General features: G+C 35.8%; 1 protein-coding gene across 1 annotated transcript; it reads left to right on the top strand.

Annotated features, from left to right (window-relative positions):
• The first annotated feature begins 9,929 nt into the window (after window positions 1-9,929).
• On the top strand, window positions 9,930-11,387 carry LOC121994741 (protein MLN51 homolog). The gene is made up of 3 exons (XM_042548676.1): window positions 9,930-10,438; window positions 11,062-11,164; window positions 11,345-11,387. The coding sequence occupies exons 1-3, from the start codon at window positions 9,930-9,932 to the stop codon at window positions 11,360-11,362; spliced, it is 630 nt and encodes a 209-aa protein (XP_042404610.1). The 3' UTR covers window positions 11,363-11,387.
• The last annotated feature ends 12,175 nt before the right edge of the window (window positions 11,388-23,562 follow it).

Below are 23,562 nucleotides of genomic sequence, written 5' to 3'. Positions count from 1 at the left end.
AAGAACTTACCTTAAATGATCCTACTCAATACACTCAGAGTGTACTAGTGTAATTTATTAGTCAAAATAAACTAATACCTAATTACACTACGACTATTCCAATGGTTTGTTCCTTTCCATCTTAGTCGTGAGCTACTGTTTATAATTTATAAGGAATTGATAACATGATTTTTTGTGTGTGACACCACACACCATGTTATCTACAATATAAATCAATTGAACAACTACACTTAGCATATAAATATAGATATTGACCAATGTGATTCTTTTTATTTCAAATATAAATGTTTACAAAAAGCTAGGTTTTTAGTATACACTCTAACAACCTCAAGGAGGTGGAGACCAAGTAAATCAAGGAGTTAGCCTTGTCTTCTTATTGTCTTTCAATTTCATTCCTTTTTGTGCTTCCGCTAACAAATTATAGGTCACAAATTGGAAGAAAGGCTATTCACCCCCCTCTAGCCTAACACAAAGATCCTATCAATTGGTATCAGAGCAAGGATCACATCGGAAGAACTCACCGTAAATCGAAGCATTAAAATAGCATTTCAAGAGGAATATAGCACCGCTAGACCACCTTTCTTTGATGGCAATGACTTCGCATATTAGAAAGGTAGGATGAAGTATTATTTAATGAATGACATTGAAAATTGGTTTAGTGTTGTAGATGGATTTGAGATGCCGAAAGATGGGTCAAGAGCTCCTCTTCAAACCAAGGATTGGACAAAAGAGATGGCAAAGAAGGCCCAAGCAAATGCAAAGGCCACAACAACCCTACAATGTGGACTCTCAAAAGAGCAATTAAGCAAAGTAGGACCATTCAACTCCGCCAAAGAGCTTTGGAAAAAACTCATTGAGTTAAATGAAGGATCAAGTGAATCAAGGAGAGCCAAGAGAGATCTCTTGTTGGGGCAACTTCAAACTTTCACTATGAAGACCAATGAGACCGTGAGCCAAATGCACGGTAGGTTCAAGGAGATAGTAAATGGGCTTCATGTAATAGGTGAGAAAATTGATAATTAGGACCTAGTAAGGTATGTTCTTCAATCCTTTCTTAGAACCACCTTATAGGCATCAATGGTTAATGCATATAAGGTTTCTAGAGATTTTTGTTTAGTTAAGCTTAATGAATTATTTTGTGAATTTGAACTTCATGAACAAGCTAATATGGCTTCAAAAGAGAAAGGTATAGCTCTTATTGTAGAAAAGAAGGAGAAGAAAAAGAAGAAAGAAAAGAAAGCGGAATCCTCATCATCCGAATCCGAGCAAAAATCATCGGATAGTGATGATGAAATGTCGGCAAGTGAAGTGGCTCATTATGTCAAGAAGATGATGGGAAGATCAAGGAAATTCACAAGGAAGGATGTGAAGAAAATGTTCCAACCCTCAAAAGGTAAAAGTAGTCAAAGTTCAAGTTTTAACACTAATGTCATTTGTTATGGATGTAATAAGAAAGGACACATCAAGCCAAATTGTCCAGAATTAAAGAAGAAAGAAGAAAAGGAGAAGAAGAAGAAGGAGAAAAAGAAGAAGGAAGCCATGGTGGCCTAAGCTACATGGGATACACCAAGCATAGACTCATCAGATGAAGATGAACTATGCCATGTTACCCGACATATGGCATTTATGGCTTTTGAAGATGACAAAGATGAATCAAGTCAAGAGGAAGTGTCAAGTGAAGAAAATTCATCAAATGAAGAGGAATCGAGTGATGAATCATCATCAAGTGATGATGAGGTAAAAGAATCTCCAAAAGTAGAATTTCTATATAAAACTATTGCTCATCTTAAAAATGCCTTTGTTAAATCACAATCTAAGGTGAAGACCTTGAAGGGAAAGCTTAAGTCTATTAGAAATGATGCATGTTCTTCTAGTGAGTCAAGTATGATCACGGAAGAAAATGAAAAATTGAAGAATGATGTGATTGAGCTAAGAGCATGTCTAGAGAAGTTCACAAATGGATCCAAATATTTAGATATGATCATTAGAGACCAAAAAGCCGTTTACAACAAAGACGGAATAGGATATAGACCAAAGGAAAAGGAAGTTGCATATATGTCTCTAATCGATAGTACTAGAAATGATGCACTTAGAAACAAAGTTAAAAAGAATCTTAAAGGAAAGGTAAAATAAGCTTGGGTGCCTAAGAAATATTTGAATGACATTTCTGAATCAAGTGCATGGGTACCAAAGAGTTGTGTATTTTATGTTACTTAGGTAGAAGAGAAAAAGGATACAAGTATGTGGATTGTGGATAGCGGTTGCTCATGACATATGACCGGTGATGTGAGCAAGTTCTCCACAATAAACTATATAAAGAAAGGAACCGTATCATTTGGGAATAGTAGAAAGCTCAAGATTATAGGTAAAGGTACAATTGAGGTATCATCTACAATTACCATTCATAAAATTCTATTGGTTAAAAATATGGAGTTTAATTTGCTTAGTGTGAGTCAATTATGTGATGTCGGATACAATGTAGACTTTCACCCCAATAAGTGCTTAATTAAGCATGAAAGTCTTGAAAATGTTGTGTTAAAAGGATTTAGGAAAACAAATCTATATTATCTTGATCTTTCATATGTTTCTAACTCCTCGATTAAGTGTTTAATATCAAAAGAAGAGGAAGGATGGCTATGACATAAAAGACTTGGACATATCAACATGAAGAACATAGCCAAGGTAGCTAAGATGGAGCTTGTAAAGGGACTACCAAAAATCAAGTACATCAAGGACAAATTGTGTGATGCATGCCAAGAGGGTAAGCAATCAAGGTCATCACATAAAGGTAAAACTTTAACTAGTACTTCATTACCACTAGAATTATTGCACTTGGATCTTTTTGATTGTCATAAAACACCTTCTTTGATGGATAACAAATATTATTTGGTGATAGTTGATGATTACTCTAGATATGCGTGGGTATATTTCTTGAAACATAAGGAGGAAACTTTAGAAACAATCATAGGATTTATCAAGAGGGTAGAAAATGAAAAGAACCTAAAAATTGATAGAATTCGGAGTGACCATGGTGGAGAGTTTGAGAATTTGAACTTTTCTAGGTTTTGTTTAGAAAATGGCTATAAGCATGAATTTTCTTGTCCAAGAACACCTCAACAAAATGGTGTAGTGGAAAGGAAAAATAGGGCTTTGCAAGAAATGGCTAGGACCATGTTTAATGCATACTCCTTACCTACCTACTTGTGGGCCTGATAACCATGATTTTAATATATTATTTTGATTCATATATGCATGGTTTGATGTTGATTTCATAGGTTTAAATCATGGTTATATCACATTTTATACATTGTATCGATTTTGGACCTAATTACAAATTATATTATTTTTGGGTGTTATTTGATGCTAATATTTTATTCTTATTTTGTAGGCATCAAAGGATCTTGGATTTGGATCTATTCAAACCAAATCTGTGCTCGAATCGGAGTTAAACGAGAAGATCAAGCTGCCGAGCATTATGGACCGTTCATCAAATATTGGACAGATCTGAACCATCCAGTGAAGATCTGGTCGATCCGACCTAAGGGAGAGTAGATCCAGTCCCTAGATCAAGATCAGTACCTTCGGATCGGATTTTAGGCGACTTTCCACCGTTGATCAAGCTTCAAATCGATTTCATCCGTCCATTCAGATCTGGGTCAGATTTAAAACAGAAGCTACAGTAACCTTGGTCTTCGTCAAACTCTTCCTCCGCGCAGCTTCGCGTCCCGCGGCATCTCCGGGATTTCGACCCCTTTCCTTTCTCCGACCAACTCTTCCGACGACATCTTCATTGTAGAGCTTCACGACATCATCATCCCGATCATCTGGATCCATTGGCGGGTGTTCCCTCCGGCGAATCCTGCACTTCTGCGATACCTCTGTTCACCTCAGATTTGGAGGTGTTCTTCCAAATATGAGCTCCGATTCCCATCAGCGACATTTGGAGGTGGTCTTCCGGTGTTCCTGAGCTCCATCCGACAGCAATCCGCAAACCGCAACTTCATTCCAGATCCAGATATTCCAGGTAGCAGAAATCCAGATTTTCGGCACTTGAGTGGGTTTAGGGTTGTTCTAGCTCACCGAAGGTGGTCCGCCGGCGTTCTTGAGCATACCTTGAACTGAGACACAGCTGAAGTTCTTCATTGAGGTCCGGAGTTGGGTGTTCTCGACTTTGGCACTCTTGTGTGACGGCAAGAGTGCGTTGCTTGTTAGATTGATTGTGAGAATGGATTGGTTTCCCATTTTATTTCATTTTGATACTTATTTAGAAGCTAGAACAGATTTCCTTTTATGTTTGTTATGTTTTTAGCAAGTATTTAGCATTTCATTTCATTGTTGAAGCTTAGTTTAAGTCTTATTTGATGTTTGGTGAATTGTTTAGAGTTTAAGTTTTAAGCTAGGGTTTAATTTCTGTTTAGATCAGATTTAAATGCTTCTTGTTATTTCATTCCCAATTTAATTCAATGCTTAGATTAGATTTTATTTGAGTCTTGCTATTTTATACCTTAGTTAAAGTGTGTTGATGATGAAATTCATTACGTAGTGCGACAATGCGTATGAACTAATCGTTGGCACATAGTTAGGTTTCTTTATGCATTAGGTTAGTTCTTATTTTTCTGAGTTTTTCATTTGTTAGATTTATATTCAAAGTTCAAACCCCCATTTTCATGTTAAAACCCCCAAAAATAGGGAATAAATACAATCCTAGATTACATCCTACCGTTGGTTCCTCGAGGTTCGATCCTGGGCTCGTTATTACAACATGATTGTGTATGTAAGGGGTTCAGTGGATATTAATTGTTAATTTGATAAGCCCTTTTGTGACATTTAATAATATTTAGGCTTTATCAAATTTTGGCGTCGTTGCCGGGGAAAACTTGAAACGGTGTTTAATAATTTTAGGATTGCTCTTTATTTTGGAAAACTTAAAAAAAAAATTATTGTTTTGATTGCTTTCATGCTTATATATCCATGTTTTTGATTTTATTTGTTCCTGAGTCTTCTAATTTCATTGGCTAGTGTTTTTGTGTAAGAACAGGAAATTCTATTTGACCATGGATCCATATTATCCGTATTTTGGAGATGGGATGGAGAGTTATTACTACCAGCCTCAGACTCAGTTCTATCAGCTTGAGCCTCAGTACTACCCACCTATGGAGTAGCAGAATAGGTATGAGGAAGTACAAGAACAATTTGCAAATTCAATATGGAAATTCAATGAAGTTATACATCAAATGAGTGAGCATCCAGAGCAGCAATTTGCAAGGATATAGAATATTCAGAGTCAGTTAGATCAAATTGCACTATCCGTTAATCAGTTACAAGCACAAAACTGTAGTGGAGAGATGGAAAGTAGTGATTTTGTCAAGCCTGACCCTACTTCCATTTATTAACAAGATTTATCTAGTTTTATTTGTGATGATGATGTAGTTGTTCAAATTTCTGATTCTACTAATGATGTTGCTTTAGATGTTGTTGAAGATGCAGGTATTGATGTTGAAGATGAAAGTGTAGGGGAATACTTACTGGAAGCATTACCCCAAGGATCACCTGAATTTGAGGATGAAAGTGTAGGGACTTGTGCTATGGAAGCAGAGCCCCAAGGATCACCACATGAAGTTGTACATTCTCCAGAACCAGAATCTGAGCCATTATTTGATGAGGAAGAGGTAATAAACACCACTCTAGGTACCTTTCAACAGGACAAGGTGAGTATTTTTTGTGATTTTTCAGAAAATTTAATAAAGGTACCATTCATTGATTTTATTAGATGTGATTCATTTCTTGATACATATTCTACCCACACTAATATTCTCCTATTTTTTTCTTATCCCACATGCATGTGGGAGATGTTTTGCTTTATTGATTGTGTAGGAGAACATAAGCTTCCGGAGTGGGTACTTAAACTGAACCGCCTTCGACCTCCTGAAAGAATGGTGAAAGGAAAAATGATTAATAAGAAGAATTTGAGTGAAACCATGAGTACTCCACTACCGGCATGGATACTCCTTTTGAATCTTCTTCAACCACCGGGAATGAAAGGGGAGTTGGTTCTAATTTAGCTTCCTTTTGCATTTTAATTCATGCTTTGTTAATAAATTCTTTTTGAGAGACTTTCGTTAGTTTCATACTTTGCATTTTGCATTTTACTTTCATACTTTGCATTTTGTTTAGTAACATAGGATGCTATTTTTAATAAAATTCTCCATGAATTGTTCTAGTTATACTTTTAAGATGGAAAAAGTCTTTTAAATTTGATCATCAATTTTAGGTCATTGGATATAATTGGATATTCTACTTATATGATATTGGTTAACATGGTAGTGGATTCCAATTTGATCAATTGAGTTTGATTGCATATAAAATACCTAGAGAGGGTCACCTTAAGCCTATACCTCATTATTTTCTTTGTGTGACATGCACTTACAACAATTGAAACTCTAGAACTTGCTTAGTTTCTTTTCAAAGTCACAATAGCATATGTGTGCATGGAAATTAAGGAAATTTGTCATTCTCGTTTCATTATAAATTCTAATTTCTTTCTCCACAATTTTCTTGAAACATTCTCATCTAGCATTTTAACCTTTGATCATCTTTGTTTGTCATGTTTCTATTAAGAGTGTTGGTTGAATTCTTAATGAGTTAGATTGTGCAAGATGACAAAGTGTTAAGTGTGGGGGAGATGTATAGAGCTTTTGAATGCTTGGATTCATTTGTTAATGGACGGGATTCAAATTCAAGCCAAAGATGAAGTTTTGGGAAGATGTAATGGAGTTAAATGCTTAAGGTTTTTAAAGTTGGGATGCTACTGTTCTAGAAAAGAAAATGCTGAAAATTTTGCCACGAATGAAGTGCTCTTAAGATTTTATGTTAAATGCATCCATTTCTTAAGTTTTATCATGTTAAGAGCAAGTTCCAATAGCTTTGAATTTTGGAGTTTGATACTATGGTGATACTAAGTTGAAGAAGGTATGGAATGCTAATGAATGTAAATGATTTCAGAACCCTGCACATTCTGACATTAATGCATAGAAGCATTTCGGATTTGAAATCTGAAGTTGGTTTGCTAAGCATTGTTTGTTCTAGACCTGAAGTATCAGTAGCAAATTCAATCAATTTGAGCTTGAGCTCTTGTGTATTCAGTACTAAATAAGACCTTTTAGTAAGCTGATGTTGCAAAAAGATTACAGCATGAATCTGAAGATGATATCAGGATTTCCGATACCAATACAAACAAATGTTTTTCTGGATTATCTTTGTGCTATAGTGTCCTTAATGTCTCTGATATGAAATGAATGGGCTATGTAGTAAATTCAGAAGTTATTTGAGCATTTGAGGTATTGAAGATGCATGTTATTAAGAAACTATGGAATGCCATGGAGAAACATGAAACCTGATCACTGCTAGGAAGCTAGAACAATTTGTGTATCAAATGAGTACCAAAATTTTGGAGCAGCACTAAGTCATTGAAAAACTCAAGTGGAGCTCTTGTACTTTCAGTAACAAATGGTGTTCTGGTCTTTCTATGTTTTCTACTAACTGCATGGACAGAATTATTAAATCTGTTGCTGGAATTCTGAGCAGAAGCAACAGAACAGAGACACTGGAATTCAGCTGATAGTTGATGTAGCTCATGATTAGGAAGATCTTAGTGTTACATATCAGTGGTAAGAGTAAATTTTGAAGAAAACTTGAAATGATACATTGAATTAATTGCTGAAACTCAAGAGGTGGAACTTTACAGAATTAGTATTGATGCTGAAATACAGGGACTTAATGGAAACCAAAATTCCTGAATTAAGTACCGAAAATTGCAATATTCAAAATTGTGTGTTGGCTCACAATTTCCATAATTAGAATCTTAAGCAACAGATTACAGAAGTTAATATAGAATTTGAGGATGTGTTGTGTGGAAGTGAATCATGGATGCATGCAAATTTAATGGAACTGATTTTCTGAACTATCCAATCTCATTGTAGTGGAAGGAATCAATAAGAAGAGTTGGAAGTTGTGCAACCATTGGAAGCAGAAAGCAGGAAAGCAACAGAACAGAGACAGACTCTTGCAGTTAGGAATTCAGAATTCTGTGAGACAAATTGCAGTACTGGGAAATTCTGAAAAGTTGAGAGCTGTGGGAGTATCAAGAATTCAAAAATGAAATCAAGTAAGGGAGAAGCTTACAAGAAGTTTTGTAATGTGAAGTAACAAATGGAATGTTGGCATAAATAGCTTCTATCAGGATTCATTTCGATTACTGAAAAGTATGAAATAGCAATGACACTTGATAGTGCTTGACAGGTTGAATCTGGATGTAAGGAAAGAAATAAAAGAAGTCATTGATGGTTGTTGGTTGTGAAGTGATACTTAATCCAAGAAATGGAGTGTCAGATCTGAAATGGAACAATGAAAACAAAAAGGAGGATTGCTGGAATGACAAGAATGAGTATAGTGCAGAAATTCAGAAAGTGCATATTTGCATAAATATGGCAGTTTTGTGCCAAATTGAGATATGGATTGTAACTATTAAGAGATGCTGAAACCTGTAGGCTTCTCAGTGATGCATTGTAAAGAATCTTAAGAGGCAAAATAAAGAGTATTAAAATTTATTGAGGCTAAACAGTGGCAAGTTGGTACAAAGACCAGAATGTGCAGAAATGGAATCAGCAGTGGTTGTGTAGAATGAAATCAAGGCTATTGGTTCATTAAAAATTTTGAAACTCACCTGCTAATCCAGTATTGACAAAGGATTATCTTGCTTCAATAGAGCTACAAGATTTTTAGACAAGAAATCTGATACTAAACAAGGAAACTATGCTGAAAACTGAATATGAATCAAATCTGCAGCTTGAGTTTTGGACTGTTATTGCAACAGGAGAAAGCTCAAATTCAAGTTGAATTTTTGTGCCATTATAGGAAAATGAGGTTAAGTCTTACTGCTAGCTATCTTCCAGGGCTTATGAGCTAGAAAATTTTGCTGAAATTGAAGCAAGAAAACTGCAGAAATGTAGTAAGGCAGCACAGGAATTCAGTTTTAGGTGATGAATTAAATGTGTATCAATTTTTTATCACCAGCTCTCAAAATAGTGAGGAAAAATAGAGGAGCTCTGGCATTCACAGTAACAAATTGGGTTCATTTACTTCCATGTCTTCTACAATTTGAATGGTACTGATTTGTGATTTCTGAACTTAGAAAGTACTGGAGATGAATCTGTTTGAAACTGGTGTATGTGTCAAATAGATGTTGTGCAGAAATTAAAAGGATGCTGCAACATGTGCATATATTTAAGAATGTTAGTGTAGAATGTAGAAATGTTAACACTACAAGAAATTATAGATTTAACCACACCTAATAGACAACAGTTTTTTGAGAAACTGTTGTCTTTTTGTCATTTAACAACGGTTTTATTGAAAACTGTTGTTGTTAGTCATGTTTTTTAAAAAAAGACAACAATGTTTAAAAAACCGTTGTCTTTGACATACATAAGACAACGGTTTTTTAAAATTGTTGTCTATGAGATATCTTTATTTGGCATACGACAACAGTTTTAATCAACCGTTGTCTATTAGTGTTGCTTAAAACTATGTTGTCTATTAGTTTTAATCAACAGTTTTAATTTGGTGTCTAAAACTATGTTGTCTTTAAAATTTATTTTATAAAAAAATAGTCAAACATAGTTATTTGCCTTTTTTTTTTTTTGATGAAGTGAAATTTATATCCCTTAATGTTTATCTCTAAGATAAAATTTGTGGTCTATTTTAAGATGGATGGATTTATTCAAATAGTAAGGATAAAATTACAATTTTGTACAAAATATATATTGCAACAACTATTCTTCATTAATTTCGTTTTCTTTTTACCCCATCGCGTGCACCATCGTCGTTTTCTTTTTGGGGGTGGACTGCTTATTAGGGTTGGGCGGAGGAGATTGATGGCGGTCAGGGAGGAAGAATCGGAGTACGAGAGTGATCCCGAGGACGCGCCGTTGCCAAGGATGCGTCGGAGGGAGGCAAGCGACGACGAGGAAGTTGAAGGATACGATGGGCGGGGGAAATCTGCCGCGGGAGACCAGGTTGGATCCGACGGCGAGTCGGATGGTCAAGGTGGCGCCGAGGTTTATGATGATGAAGAGGAGTACTACGACGGCGAGGAGGAAGAACTGGCGGGCGAAGTAGAGGAATTCGTTGCTGTAGAAGGAATGATGGAAGGAAAAGGAGCGAATATGGGGGTTGTTCCAGTGGGTGAAGGTCCTAGGGACTTGGGAAAGTCGCCGGTTCCTGATGGCAATGGGCAGGCGTTTCTTGGGACTTCAGAAGAAAATGAAGACAAAGAACCTGTTGAAGAGGAGGTGAAGGAGAATGAACCTTATGCTGTGCCGACTGCTGGGGCTTTCTACATGCACGATGATCGGTTCCAGGACAATGGCAGGGGTCGCCGAAGGTGATATTATTTATTGCTTGTCAAAAGTCAAAACAACATAATTATACTTTTTGCACTCCTGGTATGATAGGTATCTTTTTTCTTAGAAGAATCTACTTCTATTCTTCATGATCTTCATCTGTTTTTTTCCCATTAATTAGAGATATTCAATCACTCGTGTGCCAAATTATTGATAGAAAACTGTTATGAGCACATAAGTGTGCAGTTGATTGAGATTCTATTACTGAGTATAATGTTTAAAGGTTTGTATAGATATAATTCATAACTTTCAATAGATAATGCATACATTTTGCTTCTTGGACTTGATCATGAGGAATGGTTAGTCATTTAGGAACAATGGACAATATAACCTAACACTGTATAATTTAGCTACTTTTGTTCCTTTATCTATATCTATATATTAAACATAATCCATTACTTACTATTCACCACTATGAGTTGTTTATCAATATATTTTTATTTTTTCACTTCCTCTCCCATTTTTGTTGCAGCCAGTGACTGTATTAGTTTGGATCAAATATTGCACTATTTATATTCCTAAGGCAACATTGAAACTTCTCTTTTTTGGCATTTCCACTTTTTTATTTTCCTTACAAATTTTTCGTTTAATAACCTTTATCTAGGTGTATGTTTGGTGTCCAAAAGTTGTGGGATTCTAAAGATGAACGTGCTTGGGTACATGATAGATTTGAAGAAATGAATCTGCAGGATGCACAAAATCATGAGGTACTTTCTTTCCAATATTCTTATTATGTAAACCAACCTTTGAGGTTCTAATTAAGGATGATAATCCATTTCTCCCAGGAACAGCGGAAGTCTAGAGGTCGTTTATATATGATTTTTATTATGTATTTAATTTAGTCATAAAACACTTATATATCAATTATGTTGAATGTATATATGAAGGGCGTTAAGATTGTTTAATTCGAACAATGGAAGGAAAGGAAGAAAGCATGTACAATGGGAAGTAATCAAGGTATGGGTACTTCTATTTCAATCAATCAAGGTATGTGTATTTTTATCATTAACAATATCAATTGCCTTTAACGTAGGCTCTTAGGCAGCCAGATGCGAAACAATGTGGTTATTACGTGATGAGATTTATGAGACAAATTACTGAAGAAAATGCAATGATCGAGGGGGATACACTACCATCGATAGTAATATTATCTTTATCATCTCAAATAATTAGAAGTTATTTAGTTATTATTTTTTTTCAATTAATTATATTTTGTTCTTTAAGATCATATAATTTATGTGTGTTCACAGTTCACAAAAGCGGAGTACTCTCAAGAAGAAATTGATGAAGTGCGCTCTGAGATAGCCGAATGCATACAAGATCATATTTATGAATAGGTATATACATGAGTTCATCTTATTGCATTTGACAATAATAATATTCAGTTAAATTGAAACAAATTGGCAATGTTTCAACATAGGAAACCAACCTCTATTTTTTAGGATCTATACTATATGAAAATACTGTATGAGAAGTTTAATTTAGAGTATATCACAATGAATAAAATAACAAACCTTGTTAGCCACACTTATTCATGAAAATACTTTCTTGTTCATGATTCAAATAAATTTATTTCCCTTTTCTTTGTGAGATTCTTTAATTCTCTCGGTGAGGTTTGTGTTCACCACTGTACCATTTCAATTTATCTTGTCAATTATACTTTTTCCTTCCATGATGTGTATGTTGATTAAAGTTCATGAACCGTTGAATGCTTGGAATAATATGCCCATGATGTTTCGTCTTCTTATGTTTGTGCCTGACATCACAGGGAAGATTACGAATCATCCCTTGAGAATTCAAGGACCAAATCTCTTTTGCCCAGATGTTCTTCTTTGAGCACATCCTTGATCCAGGTCACCTACTCTTGAGTCCTCTCGATCTGGGCTATTTGCCCTTGAGTCCACTCAGCGCATGCTGCTTATACTTGATTGCACTTGATTTGGAGATATCTGTCTCTGAGTCCATTTACCAAATCCAATCAACATGACTAAACTGCACACTTGCTGTACCAACATCAAATACAAACCGATAACTTAATTCAAATATAAAAAATGATTAACCTTAATCACAATGGAATTGAGAGAATGTTTTGGAAAAATGTTTAAAATGATTAAGTAGTATTCCAAATTCTAATAGAACACATATTTATACTATATTTTGGTTTACATAACAAACAATTTGGATCTCAATTTTATAATGTAGATGTCTTTGTTTAGAAGGGTAATAATCTTGTTACTGCAGCATCTTTATGCTTTAGTTTTTTTTCGAGATATTGAAATATCATTCAATTGAGCAGGGGCATCTGTTGTTGGTTTAGTCGGTAATGTATTCCAAGCTAATTACAGTCCTGCAAAGGCAGGAGTGATTGGTCTCACCAAGACTTGCAAAAGAATACGCAAGCAGAAATATCAACGCAAGTGTGTTTTTTTTTTGTTGATTCCCTAACTGCAACTTAATGTATATCTAATGGGCTTTTACCATGTATAGTAACTAACAGAGAAATTTAATGTTTGAGGTCCAAACTTTGATTGCATATGTCACCCTGTAACATAAGTAATTCAATATTGGTAGGAAGAATCCATTTTTTAGATGCCTCCATTATTAATAGTGACGAAGGGGGTATTTCTGGTTCAGCTTTGGCCTCTGTTGCTACTCCACCTGAATGTGGTTTTGTGGCTCATCTCAATTGTTCCTCTTCTTCTGGCCATCGTTACAAACATCACTATTGTTTTGGTTTGTCCCATTGCTTGAGGTGCCCACATCATATAAATTTGCATCCATTGCTCCCAGAAGGAAGCATTGTTTCCTTGAACTGAAAGTGAGTTATGCAGTAATTTTAGTTTGTGCCTAGAAAGAAGTATTGTTATCATATTCAATTGTGTACAACGTCTTTGTCATCATCATCTTTATGCCATTTACTCCTGGGAAATGACTTAACTTGCAATCATATGCTATTTACCTCAGGGAAAAGATAATGACCTCGTTTCTGTGAAAGGAGAAGAAAAGAGAAGCTAGGAGGGAGGAGAAACCAGAAAAGGCTGCAGTTATCGATATGGTGTTTAGAAGATGCATAGGTAGAGAAGACTTGCTCCAACAAAATATGATATTTTGGACTTTATATATATGTGTGATATATATAAACTTTTGGATGTGTAAACTTTTGTGATGTTTGAATGTTGATGTTTGGTACTTTAATGATGTTTGGATGATGATGTTTGGTACTTTAATGAAATTTGCATTGTAAATATTGATTATGTAGGTTTTTTATCAATGAAATTTGCACTGGATGAAATTTGCACTGGATGATGATGTTTTTTATAAACCGTTGAGTAGGAAAAGATTAATAAGTTTTTTATTTATTGTCAAAATGTTGTATATTATACCCAAAGACATCAGTTTAAATATGTCAAACTGTTGTCAATGGCGTTAAAAGACAACAGTGACAAACTGATGTTAATTAACATTGTTCGTTAAAAAGACAACGGTTTTTAACCGTTGTCAAATCGATGTCATTGGCAAAAAAGACAACATTTTTTAGCCGTTGTCGTAGACAGTTCAAAACTGTTGTTGAAGAGCCTAGGCATACGCTCAAAGACAACGGTGAACAACTGTTGTCATTGAATGAAAAGACAACGGTTTTTCACCGTTGTAAAACTGTTGTCTTTGCCTTCAAAGACAACGGTTAAAAACTGTTGTCTTTGAGCACCCCCTTTAACAACACAGCCTTTAACAACAGCCCGAAAGGGGCTACGACAACGGTGAAAAACCGTTGTTGTAAGGCTTTTTCCTTGTAGTGTAATGTGGAATCATGACAATGCTGCATCTTAGACTGAATGCAGGAAGAAAATCTGCAGGAATCTGAAATGAGATCTGAAATTGTGCCAATGGATACATTCTTACAAGTCAATTTCTTCATGTTGTTAAGTTAATCTGGAATCTAAAGTCTGAATTAGAAGCTTGAAGATGTATATTTCAGTAAATTCAATTCTGATAATTCTGATAATTCGGAAATCTAATTGTAGAAGTTAGTTGCAAGTTCTGGATTTTGTGTTCAGCTGCAGAATCTGTTTTTGTGTCAATTACTAGTGTTGTTTCTGATCAATATGGTTAGAATTCAACTACTTGTGATTATAGCACTAAATGAGACACATTAGTGAGTGGAGCTGGATCATAACTGCAGTGATAAGGAAACTACTCAGTTTTACATGATATCAGTAAAGTAGCTTATTAAAGAAGGTGGCATTGGAGATGTTTTCTTACTAACATGATCAGGAAAATAAATCAAGTTGTAGTGGGTGCAGAACTCCAGATTGATGCCTTGTAAGCTGATTTGAGTTGTTCTAAATTAATTGTTGTGCCCAGATTTATAACTGGAAGTTTCTGAATTGGATCGAGTTTTTACTATGATTCTTGATCAGTGAAATGCTCAAGCATAGTTTGAATTTTGTAAGATGAATCTTTATAGTTTGAGTTGAAATTCAAGAGTTCCAACCAATTGTTAGTGAAGATCAGTGAAACTATATTTAATTTCCTAGATTTTGAAGTGCAGGCATTCTCTTAAAGAATCTGAAGTTTGAAACCTTTGAATTCTTGTTGAATTTGATTGTTGAATTGCTGAAAATTCTGATCAGGTGAAGTCTGAAGTTGCAATCTGGGAATTCAGAATTCAAAAGTTGTTGATGATAGGCTGCTGTAGGTGATTAATGAAGCTAATGTCATTAGTATAAAGCAAGAAAAGTTCATAGAAGGAAATGTTCAGATTGACACATAAAATAAACAGAGTGTAGATGCTGATATTCTGAAGAAACAGGACAAAGTTGAAGTCTCAATGTTACAAACTGAAATTACTTTCAATTGTAGATTCTGAAACTTTATTCAAAATTCCTGAAAATCTAGAATTTTGAAAAGACACTAAAATTGTTTTCTTGTCAAGTTAACTCTGTTGTTAATTATCAATGGATCTGTTAGCCATTTTGAAATGTACATCAAAATTTGCAAGTAAGGTGAAGTTGCTTGTGCCAATATTGGATCTTAATCTAATTACAGAGATGGATAAAGTTGCAGAATTTGAAGAAGAGCAGGATGCTAAGAAGTGCACAGCAGGGCTACTGAAATTCGAAGGTTAGTTTAGTGCCTAGTACATGTGATGATAGCACCCAATAAAGATTTACTTGAGTGTTAGTCCTTTTAGTGCAACCTTCTTTTCTGCTACAAGTGTGAGAAATTGGAAACTTAAGAAAACTCAAATCTGCAAGAATAAAAATAGAGAAGTATGCAGAATGTAGTTTGATCTTTTATCCATTGATTGCTTGTAGTTTTCAGAATGATTGAATCTGAACTTCTGAAGTAATTCAAATTGAAGTACTTAGATGATCTTTTATCATTTTCAGCTGTCTTCATTTCTGCAGTTTTCTTCAAACTTAGTTTTCTGTAGTTTTTCCTGCAGTTTTAATTTAATGCAGAATGCAATTTTCTTCTGAAGTTTTCTTTAGTTTGTTCTCCATTACTTTGCAAGAGCAAACAACTGGAAGAGGATAGAAAAGGAATGAGTGGTGGATGTTCAATAACTGTTAGATTGCTTGAATTTTTTTTTTTACAAATTGTACAGAATTGGAATTCAGATCAGTGGTTGTGACTTTCTATATCTTTGGCAGCTATAATGATATGTGCTCCTGCTGGATCTAAATCTGAATTGAGAAATGGACTAGAGATACAGAATTAGAAAACTGTTGCTAAGAGAGTATCAAGTTTTTGGGTACATGTTGTGTTTCCTTGCCACTGTTTGGTACTGCCTTTGCAGTTTTATAAGATTTTCTTTACAGAATTTGTACAACAGATGTTTGAATCCAGAATTCAGTTTTATTTGTATGCCAAGTATTGGTGATATACTTCTAATTAGTAAGAGGTCCAAGTGAAGTTGATGATCTTCTATTACCCTTTGGTATTCTATTCTCTTCAAGCCTTACATGCTGATATACATGAATGCATTTTTCAAGCTGTTTAGGAGAGCTGGAAATTTTGTTAAATGCAGATGGACTGTGGCAGGATTTGGTGTTTGGATAGGTTTTAGAGCTAGAAATTCTGCTCTTTGGAATTCTTTAATATCAATTCTGAATTTGATTTTTGAACTCATTAGTTGTAGAAGTGCAGGGAGTAAACAGTATGGAAGGGTAGGAAAAATCAGAAATAGAGAAAGTAAAAAATCTGCAGAATGAAATCAGAAATAGTGGCTAGAGGTGTATCATCTTGGATTGGATGGTGTTTAATTGCCCGAGATGGTCAATATTTTAAGTGTGGGGGAGGGAGCTCTTCTCCATGAGGTGATGTGAGATTGTTTTAGTTCCAAATGCTGGAATGGAAGTGGAAAAACAGAAAATTGTGAAGAACAGAAAAAAAATAGATCGGAAAAAAAAATGGCAAAATAAATAGTATCAAGAGTGGAGATAGAGTATCAAGAATCTTGGATTGACATCAAATTTAAAGGGAGGTTAGCTTGATCTTTTGAATTGGAAACAACAAATGGTATTTATCTCTTTACACATCAAAATGATTAACTCATCAAGTATATTCCTCCAATACTCTCATTCTCTCATTTTCTTCATTAATGCCTTTTCTTTTGCTACTACATTCACTTTCATTGTTCTTTTTTATTCTATTTCAATTCTTCATGATAAATTCCTTTTGATTCATGTATGCTATGTTTATAGTGGTGGAGAGTTAGAAAATAAGCAAGCTTATAGTAGTGAAATGTTGTGAGTTGCATTGAGTGAGCTTCACATATATACAATTTTGAGTGTAAGAGCTAGAATAGGTAAATACCTTGTGAAATTGCAACTTGCTTAATTTTTCAATTGGATTGAAACTACCATACCTACTGATTATTGTTTGGATTGTATTCATGATTGTTTGTGATCTTTAGATGATCTTAGTTAAATTTCTTTTACTATCTTTTAGATATTGCTAGGGAATTTGTGTGGAGATGATTTTTAGTTTTCTTTACTTGCACGGGACGTTCAAGACTAAGTGTGGAGGATTTGATAACCATGATTTTACTATATTATTTTGATTCATATATGCATGGTTTGATGTTGATTTCATAGGTTTAAATCATGGTTACATCACATTTTATACATTGTATCGATTTTGGACCTAATTACAAATTATATTATTTTTTGGTGTTATTTGATGCTAATATTTTATTCTTATTTTGTAGGCATCAAAGGATCTTGGATTTGGATCTATTCAAACCAAATTTGTGCTCGAATCGGAGTTTAAACGAGAAGATCAAGCTGCCGAGCATTATGGACCGTTCATCAAATATTGGACAGATCTGAACCATCCAGTGAAGATCTGGTCGTTCCGACCTAAGGGAGAGTAGATCCAGTCCTTAGATCAAGATCAGTACCTTCGGATCGGATTTTAGGCGACTTTCCACCGTTGATCAAGATTCAAATCGATTTCATCCGTCCGTTCAGATCTGTGTCAGATTTAAAATAGAAGCTACAGTAACCTTGGTCTTCGTCGAACTCTTCCTCCACGCAGCTTCGCGTCCCGCGGCATCTCCGGGATTTCGACCCCTTTCCTTTCTCCGACCAACTCTTCCGGCGACATCTTCATTGTAGAGCTTCACGGCATCATCATCCCGATCATCTGGATCCATTGGCGGGTGTTCCCTGCGGCGAATTCTGCACTTCTGCGATACCTCTGTTCACCTCATATTTGGAGGTGTTCTTCCAAATATGAGCTCCGATTCCCATCAGCGACATTTGGAGGTGGTCTTCCGATGTTCCTGAGCTCCATCCGACAACAATCCGCAATCCTCAACTTCATTCCAGATCCAGATATTCCAGGTAGCAGAAATCCATATTTTCGGTACTTGAGTGGGTTTAGGGTTGTTCTAGCTCACCGGAGGTGGTCCGCCGACGTTCTTGAGCATACCTTGAACTGAGACACAGCTGAAGTTCTTTATTGAGGTCCGGAGTTGGGTGTTCTCGACTTCGGCACTCTTGTGTGACGGCAAGAGTGCGTTGCTTGTTAGATTGATTGTGAGAATGGATTGGTTTCCCATTTTATTTCATTTTGCTACTTATTGAGAAGCTAGAGCAGATTTCCTTTTATGTTTGTTATGTTTTTAGCAAGTATTTAGCATTTCATTTCATTGTTGAAGCTTAGTTTAAGTCTTATTTGATGTTTGGTTAATTGTTTAGAGTTTAAGTTTTAAGCTAGGGTTTAATTTCTGTTTAGATCAGATTTAAATGCTTCTTGTTATTTTATTCCCAATTTAATTCAATGCTTAGATTAGATTTTATTTGAGTCTTGCTATTTTATACCTTAGTTAAAGTGTGTTGATGATGAAATTCATTACGTAGTGTGACAATGCGTATGAACTAATCGTTGGCACATAGTTAGGTTTCTTTATGCATTAGGTTAGTTCTTATTTTTCTGAGTTTTTCATTTGTTAGATTTATATTCAAAGTTCAAACCCCCATTTTCATGTTAAAAACCCCAAAAATAGGGAATAAATACAATCCTAGATTACATCCTACCGTTGGTTCCTCGAGGTTCGATCCTGGGCTCGTTATTACAACATGATTGTGTATGTAAGGGGTTCAGTGGATATTAATTGTTAATTTGATAAGCCCTTTTGTGACATTTAATAATATTTAGGCTTTATTAAGGCCGAAGTGGTTAATACCGCATGTTATATCCAAAATCGTGTCTTGATTTACAAATTTTTAGGAAAAACACCCTTTGAACTATGGAATGGAACAATTCCTTCAATTCATTATTTCAAAGTGTTTGGGTGTAAGGTCTACATTCTTAATACCAAAGATGACTTAGGAAAATTTGAGACCAAGTCCGATGAGGGAATTCTAGTTGGATATTCATCTACTAATAGAGGATATAGAGTTTACAACAAAAGGACTCTAACGGTTGAGAAATAATCTAATGTTAAATTTGATGAGTCTACTAGCACTTATCCTAGGAAATCATCTATTGATAAGGATATAATTGAACAAAAACAAAACCTTACTCAAGGGATACAAGATCTACATTTAGGGGGTATTGATCAAGGGGGAGGAAATGCTTCGGATGATGAGAGAAGCAATGAAAATAATAAACATCATGTAGAAGATGATCTCTTACCCTCTAGGACCTTAAGGCATCACCAAGATCATCCTATTAATCAAGTTGTTGGAGATGTTGCGCAAGGGGTAAGGACTAGATCCTACTTTAGAGATCACACTAGTCAAATTGCTCTAATATCACAACTTGAACCAAAAATAATTAATGATGCTTTACTTGATACGGATTGGATTCTAGCAATGCAAGAAGAGTTGAACCAATTTGAAAGAAGTGATGTATGGAAGTTGGTTCCAAGACCTAATGATAGTATAATCGTTACAACAAAATGGGTTTTTAGAAACAAATTGGACGATCAAGGGAGAGTCACTAGAAATAAGTCTAGGTTGATAGCTAGGGGTCTTAATCAAGTAGAAGGACTTGATTATGATGAAATCTATGCTCCGGTAGCTCGGCTAGAGTCCATCCGGATCTTATTAGGATATACCGCTTACATAGATTTTAAACTTCATCAAATGGATGTAAAATCAACTTTCCTAAATGGGTTTATTAAGGAAGAAGTTTATGTAGAGCAACCACCCAGATTTGAAAACATCAATTATCCAAATCATGTTTATAAACTCAAGAAAGCATTATATGGATTAAAACAAGCTCCCCGTGCTTGGTATGAGAGACTTTCATCTTTTTTAATCTCTAAGAACTTTAGAAGAGGAACAATTGACCCAACATTATTTCTAAAGTCTAAGGATGGAGACATTTTTATTACTCAAGTCTATGTTGATGATATCATTTTTGGCTCAACAAATAATGAACTTCTTCATGACTTTATCAAACACATGGAAAGTGAGTTTGAAATGAGTATAGTTGGAGAATTGAGTTTCTTTTTGGGATTACAAGTCAAACAAACTAGTGAAGGAACTCATGTCTACTAAACCAAATTCGCTAAAGAACTTATCAAGAGATTTGGGTTGGAAAATGCTAAAGGAGCATCTACCCCTATGGGGACTAATACCAAGATAGATAGTGATCAAGAAGGAAAAGTAGTATACCCAAAGCAATATAGAAGCATGATTGGTAGTTTGCTATACGTAACCGCTAGTAGATCGGATATATTATTTATGGTAGGAATGTGTACAAGATACCAATCATGTACCAAAGAGTCGCACTTAGTAGTGGTAAAGAGAATTTTGAGATACATCAAGAGCACTCTTAATGTGGGTCTTTGGTACCCTAGAACTCAAAATTTTGACTTAATTGGATATACCGATTCCGATTATGCAAGTTGCAAATTAGATAGAAAGAGTACTAGCGGTGGTTGCCAATTTCTTGGACCTTCTCTTGTAAGTTGGAGTAGTAGAAAATAATCTTGTGTGGCCTTGTCCACAACCGAGGCCGAGTATGTGGCCATGGGTGGTTGTGTAGCTCAATTGCTTTGGATGATGCATACCCTAGAAGATTATGAGCTACACTATTCCAAGGTCAAGGTATTGTGTGATAATGTGAGAACTATCAATTTAACCAAAAATCTGGTGCATCACTCTAGGACAAAGCACATTGAGGTAAAACATCACTTCATTAGAGATCATGTGGCAAGAGGAGACATTGAACTAAGTTATGTTGAATCTAAATCTAACCTCGCCGATATTTTTACCAAACCTTTACCCGAAGCAAAATTCACCTCCATTAGGAGAGAACTTGGTATGTGCCTTGTAGAATAGTGAATTTAGCGTTGCATGATCTCATGACCTAAAAGGTAAGTCATATTTCACAATGGACCTACGATGCCTTGTTTGTACGTAGTCTTCATGTGAAATATTAGAAAGATGTATTTGGCTCATAATGTTAGTTATGATGCATTATCTTGAGCTAAAATGACATCTAAAAATATCAATTCTTCATTGAATCAACATTGGGAAGGCTTGTGTACAATCAATATGCTCATTGCTCCTAGAACATGATTGAATATTTCAAATAATATAATCTTGTATGCAATTATGCGTTATAGTTCTAAAGGTGTTAAATTATGACCTCAATGCATAATTATCATATAAATGTATGCTAGAAATGTACTCAGGCTTGGCAAGGTTAAGTCTAGTAAGAGGAAACTCCAACTAGTCTTTTAGATCAAGGTTGCATTTGTGTAATCTTGATAGTTATGGAGTTTGTAGATATCTTGGGATCCGAGTTGAATATAATTTTCTACTTATTTTTCCCAAATAGATATCGACATAACAGACCTCTCCATAAAATTTGAGTATTTTTTAGGGTATAGAGAATATTTAGTGCATTACTAAAGTTGAGATCCGAAATAATTCCAGCACACTGCGTGCCAGTCGACTGATACATATAGCAGTTGACTGGTGCAGTCGACTACGCAGTCGACTGATAACACTGTTCCATGATACAGAATGGTTCTGTAAGTTTTATTTCGAGGGTCCAATCGACTGCATGTTCCAGCAGTCGACTGGTGCCCTCAATTCTATATAGGGCGTGCCCAATCGGGCGGCGGAAGAAACCCTAGTTTTTCACCATCGCCCGCCGTTCTTGCCGATTTCGGTTGTTCCCTAGCTCCCCCAACCTCATTTTGTCTCCTAAGCCTCTCCAAACCCCTCGGATCTACTCTTCTTTTCCTTTGTCACCCTCTCCTCCTCTCCGATTCAAGATCCACAGCCACTCTGAGTCTAGGGTTGATTTTCTCGCCACAGTATCTTCAACCTGCTGCTCAGAGGCATATGGAGCGTCGGTCATGCATTCTTTCATCTTGAATCTTCAAATTTCTAGTTGATTCATGCTCATACTCTTATATGGTTGTTTTCTCCTTTTGTTTGGCTCAAAATGGGCACTTGTTTTGCATTTAAATGTGTTAGGGTGTTAGGCAAAAATGTCATGTCGACGAGGGTTCCTCTCACCAGTCTCAACCACCACCTTCCGGGGGTCGATTTCCATTCGAGGCTAGTCGGCAACGCTTTGAGAATACCGATTTTCAGATGATGAGTTGTCGGTATCTCAATCATTTGTATTTTACTAGGATTGCCCCCGACATCATAGATCTTGGTGTGCATTATGGTTTAGATAAGTTATTTTATTACATGACTACGGTTAATATAGATCTTTGTAAGGAATTCTATAATAATCTAAGTCCATGTCAAACCGGGGGTCAAGCATATGTCACTGCGGTCGGCGGGATATCCATTGAGTTCACACCTGATGTCTTGAGGTCTTTCTTAGGGTGTAGGCGGTCAGCTAGCCCATTCAAGTGTTTTCCTCAGATTGTTGAGCCCCTCACTGAGTCACTTTCCCATGTCTCCATAGATATGATTCATCAGCATTACTTTCATGCTCCGAGGGCTCCACTTAAATGCATTTTTGATGCAATACTTATGTCAGCCCTAGTTACATTTTCTATAAGGTGGGCATTGCCTGTCTCTTTCCTATAGTAACTAAAGGGCAAGCCAAAATTAGATTCCCTCATTTAGTAATGATGTATGCCTTGGAGCAGTGTCTTGATATTAATATTGCCCTTCAGGTATATGAGTTCATCATCCACTTCTCTCGACCAGTTCAAGGAAAGTTATACATGTCATTCTGTCACGTCTTGACATCGTTTTTCATAACCAAAGGGATAGATGTCACTAGGGGTGCATTGCATCAGTTGTCCAAGGACTTTAACCAGTTAGGGCCTCGACAGATCTCCTTAGCCCAAATTGAGCAACGTGAGGATGTCATGGTGTGGCGTCGCCAACCTAGCCAGGATGATTCTGACTCAGATGATGATGCGGAGGAGGTTCCTGCCCCTGCTCTAGAGGCGGCACGTGTGTCCCTGCGGGAGCGAGTCTTTCACTTGGAGGAATTTGTTCGTGAGGAGTTTCGGAGTGTCTGCCAGCAGCAGACAGAGATGTTTGACATGATGCAGTGCTGAGATCTTGCCTACTAGGGTCCTTCTCCTCCTCCTCCTTCCCATGATGATGCTTCAGCGTAGTGTTTGTATTCTGTTACTTGGTGTTGGGTGCATTTGTGGCTT

The sequence above is a fragment of the Zingiber officinale genome, chromosome 6A (genome assembly GCF_018446385.1).
Source record: "Zingiber officinale cultivar Zhangliang chromosome 6A, Zo_v1.1, whole genome shotgun sequence".
In the NCBI taxonomy this organism is placed as follows: domain Eukaryota; kingdom Viridiplantae; phylum Streptophyta; class Magnoliopsida; order Zingiberales; family Zingiberaceae; genus Zingiber; species Zingiber officinale.
The sequence above is the reverse complement of the archived record's forward strand: the minus strand, read 5'-3'. Positions and strand labels throughout refer to the sequence as shown.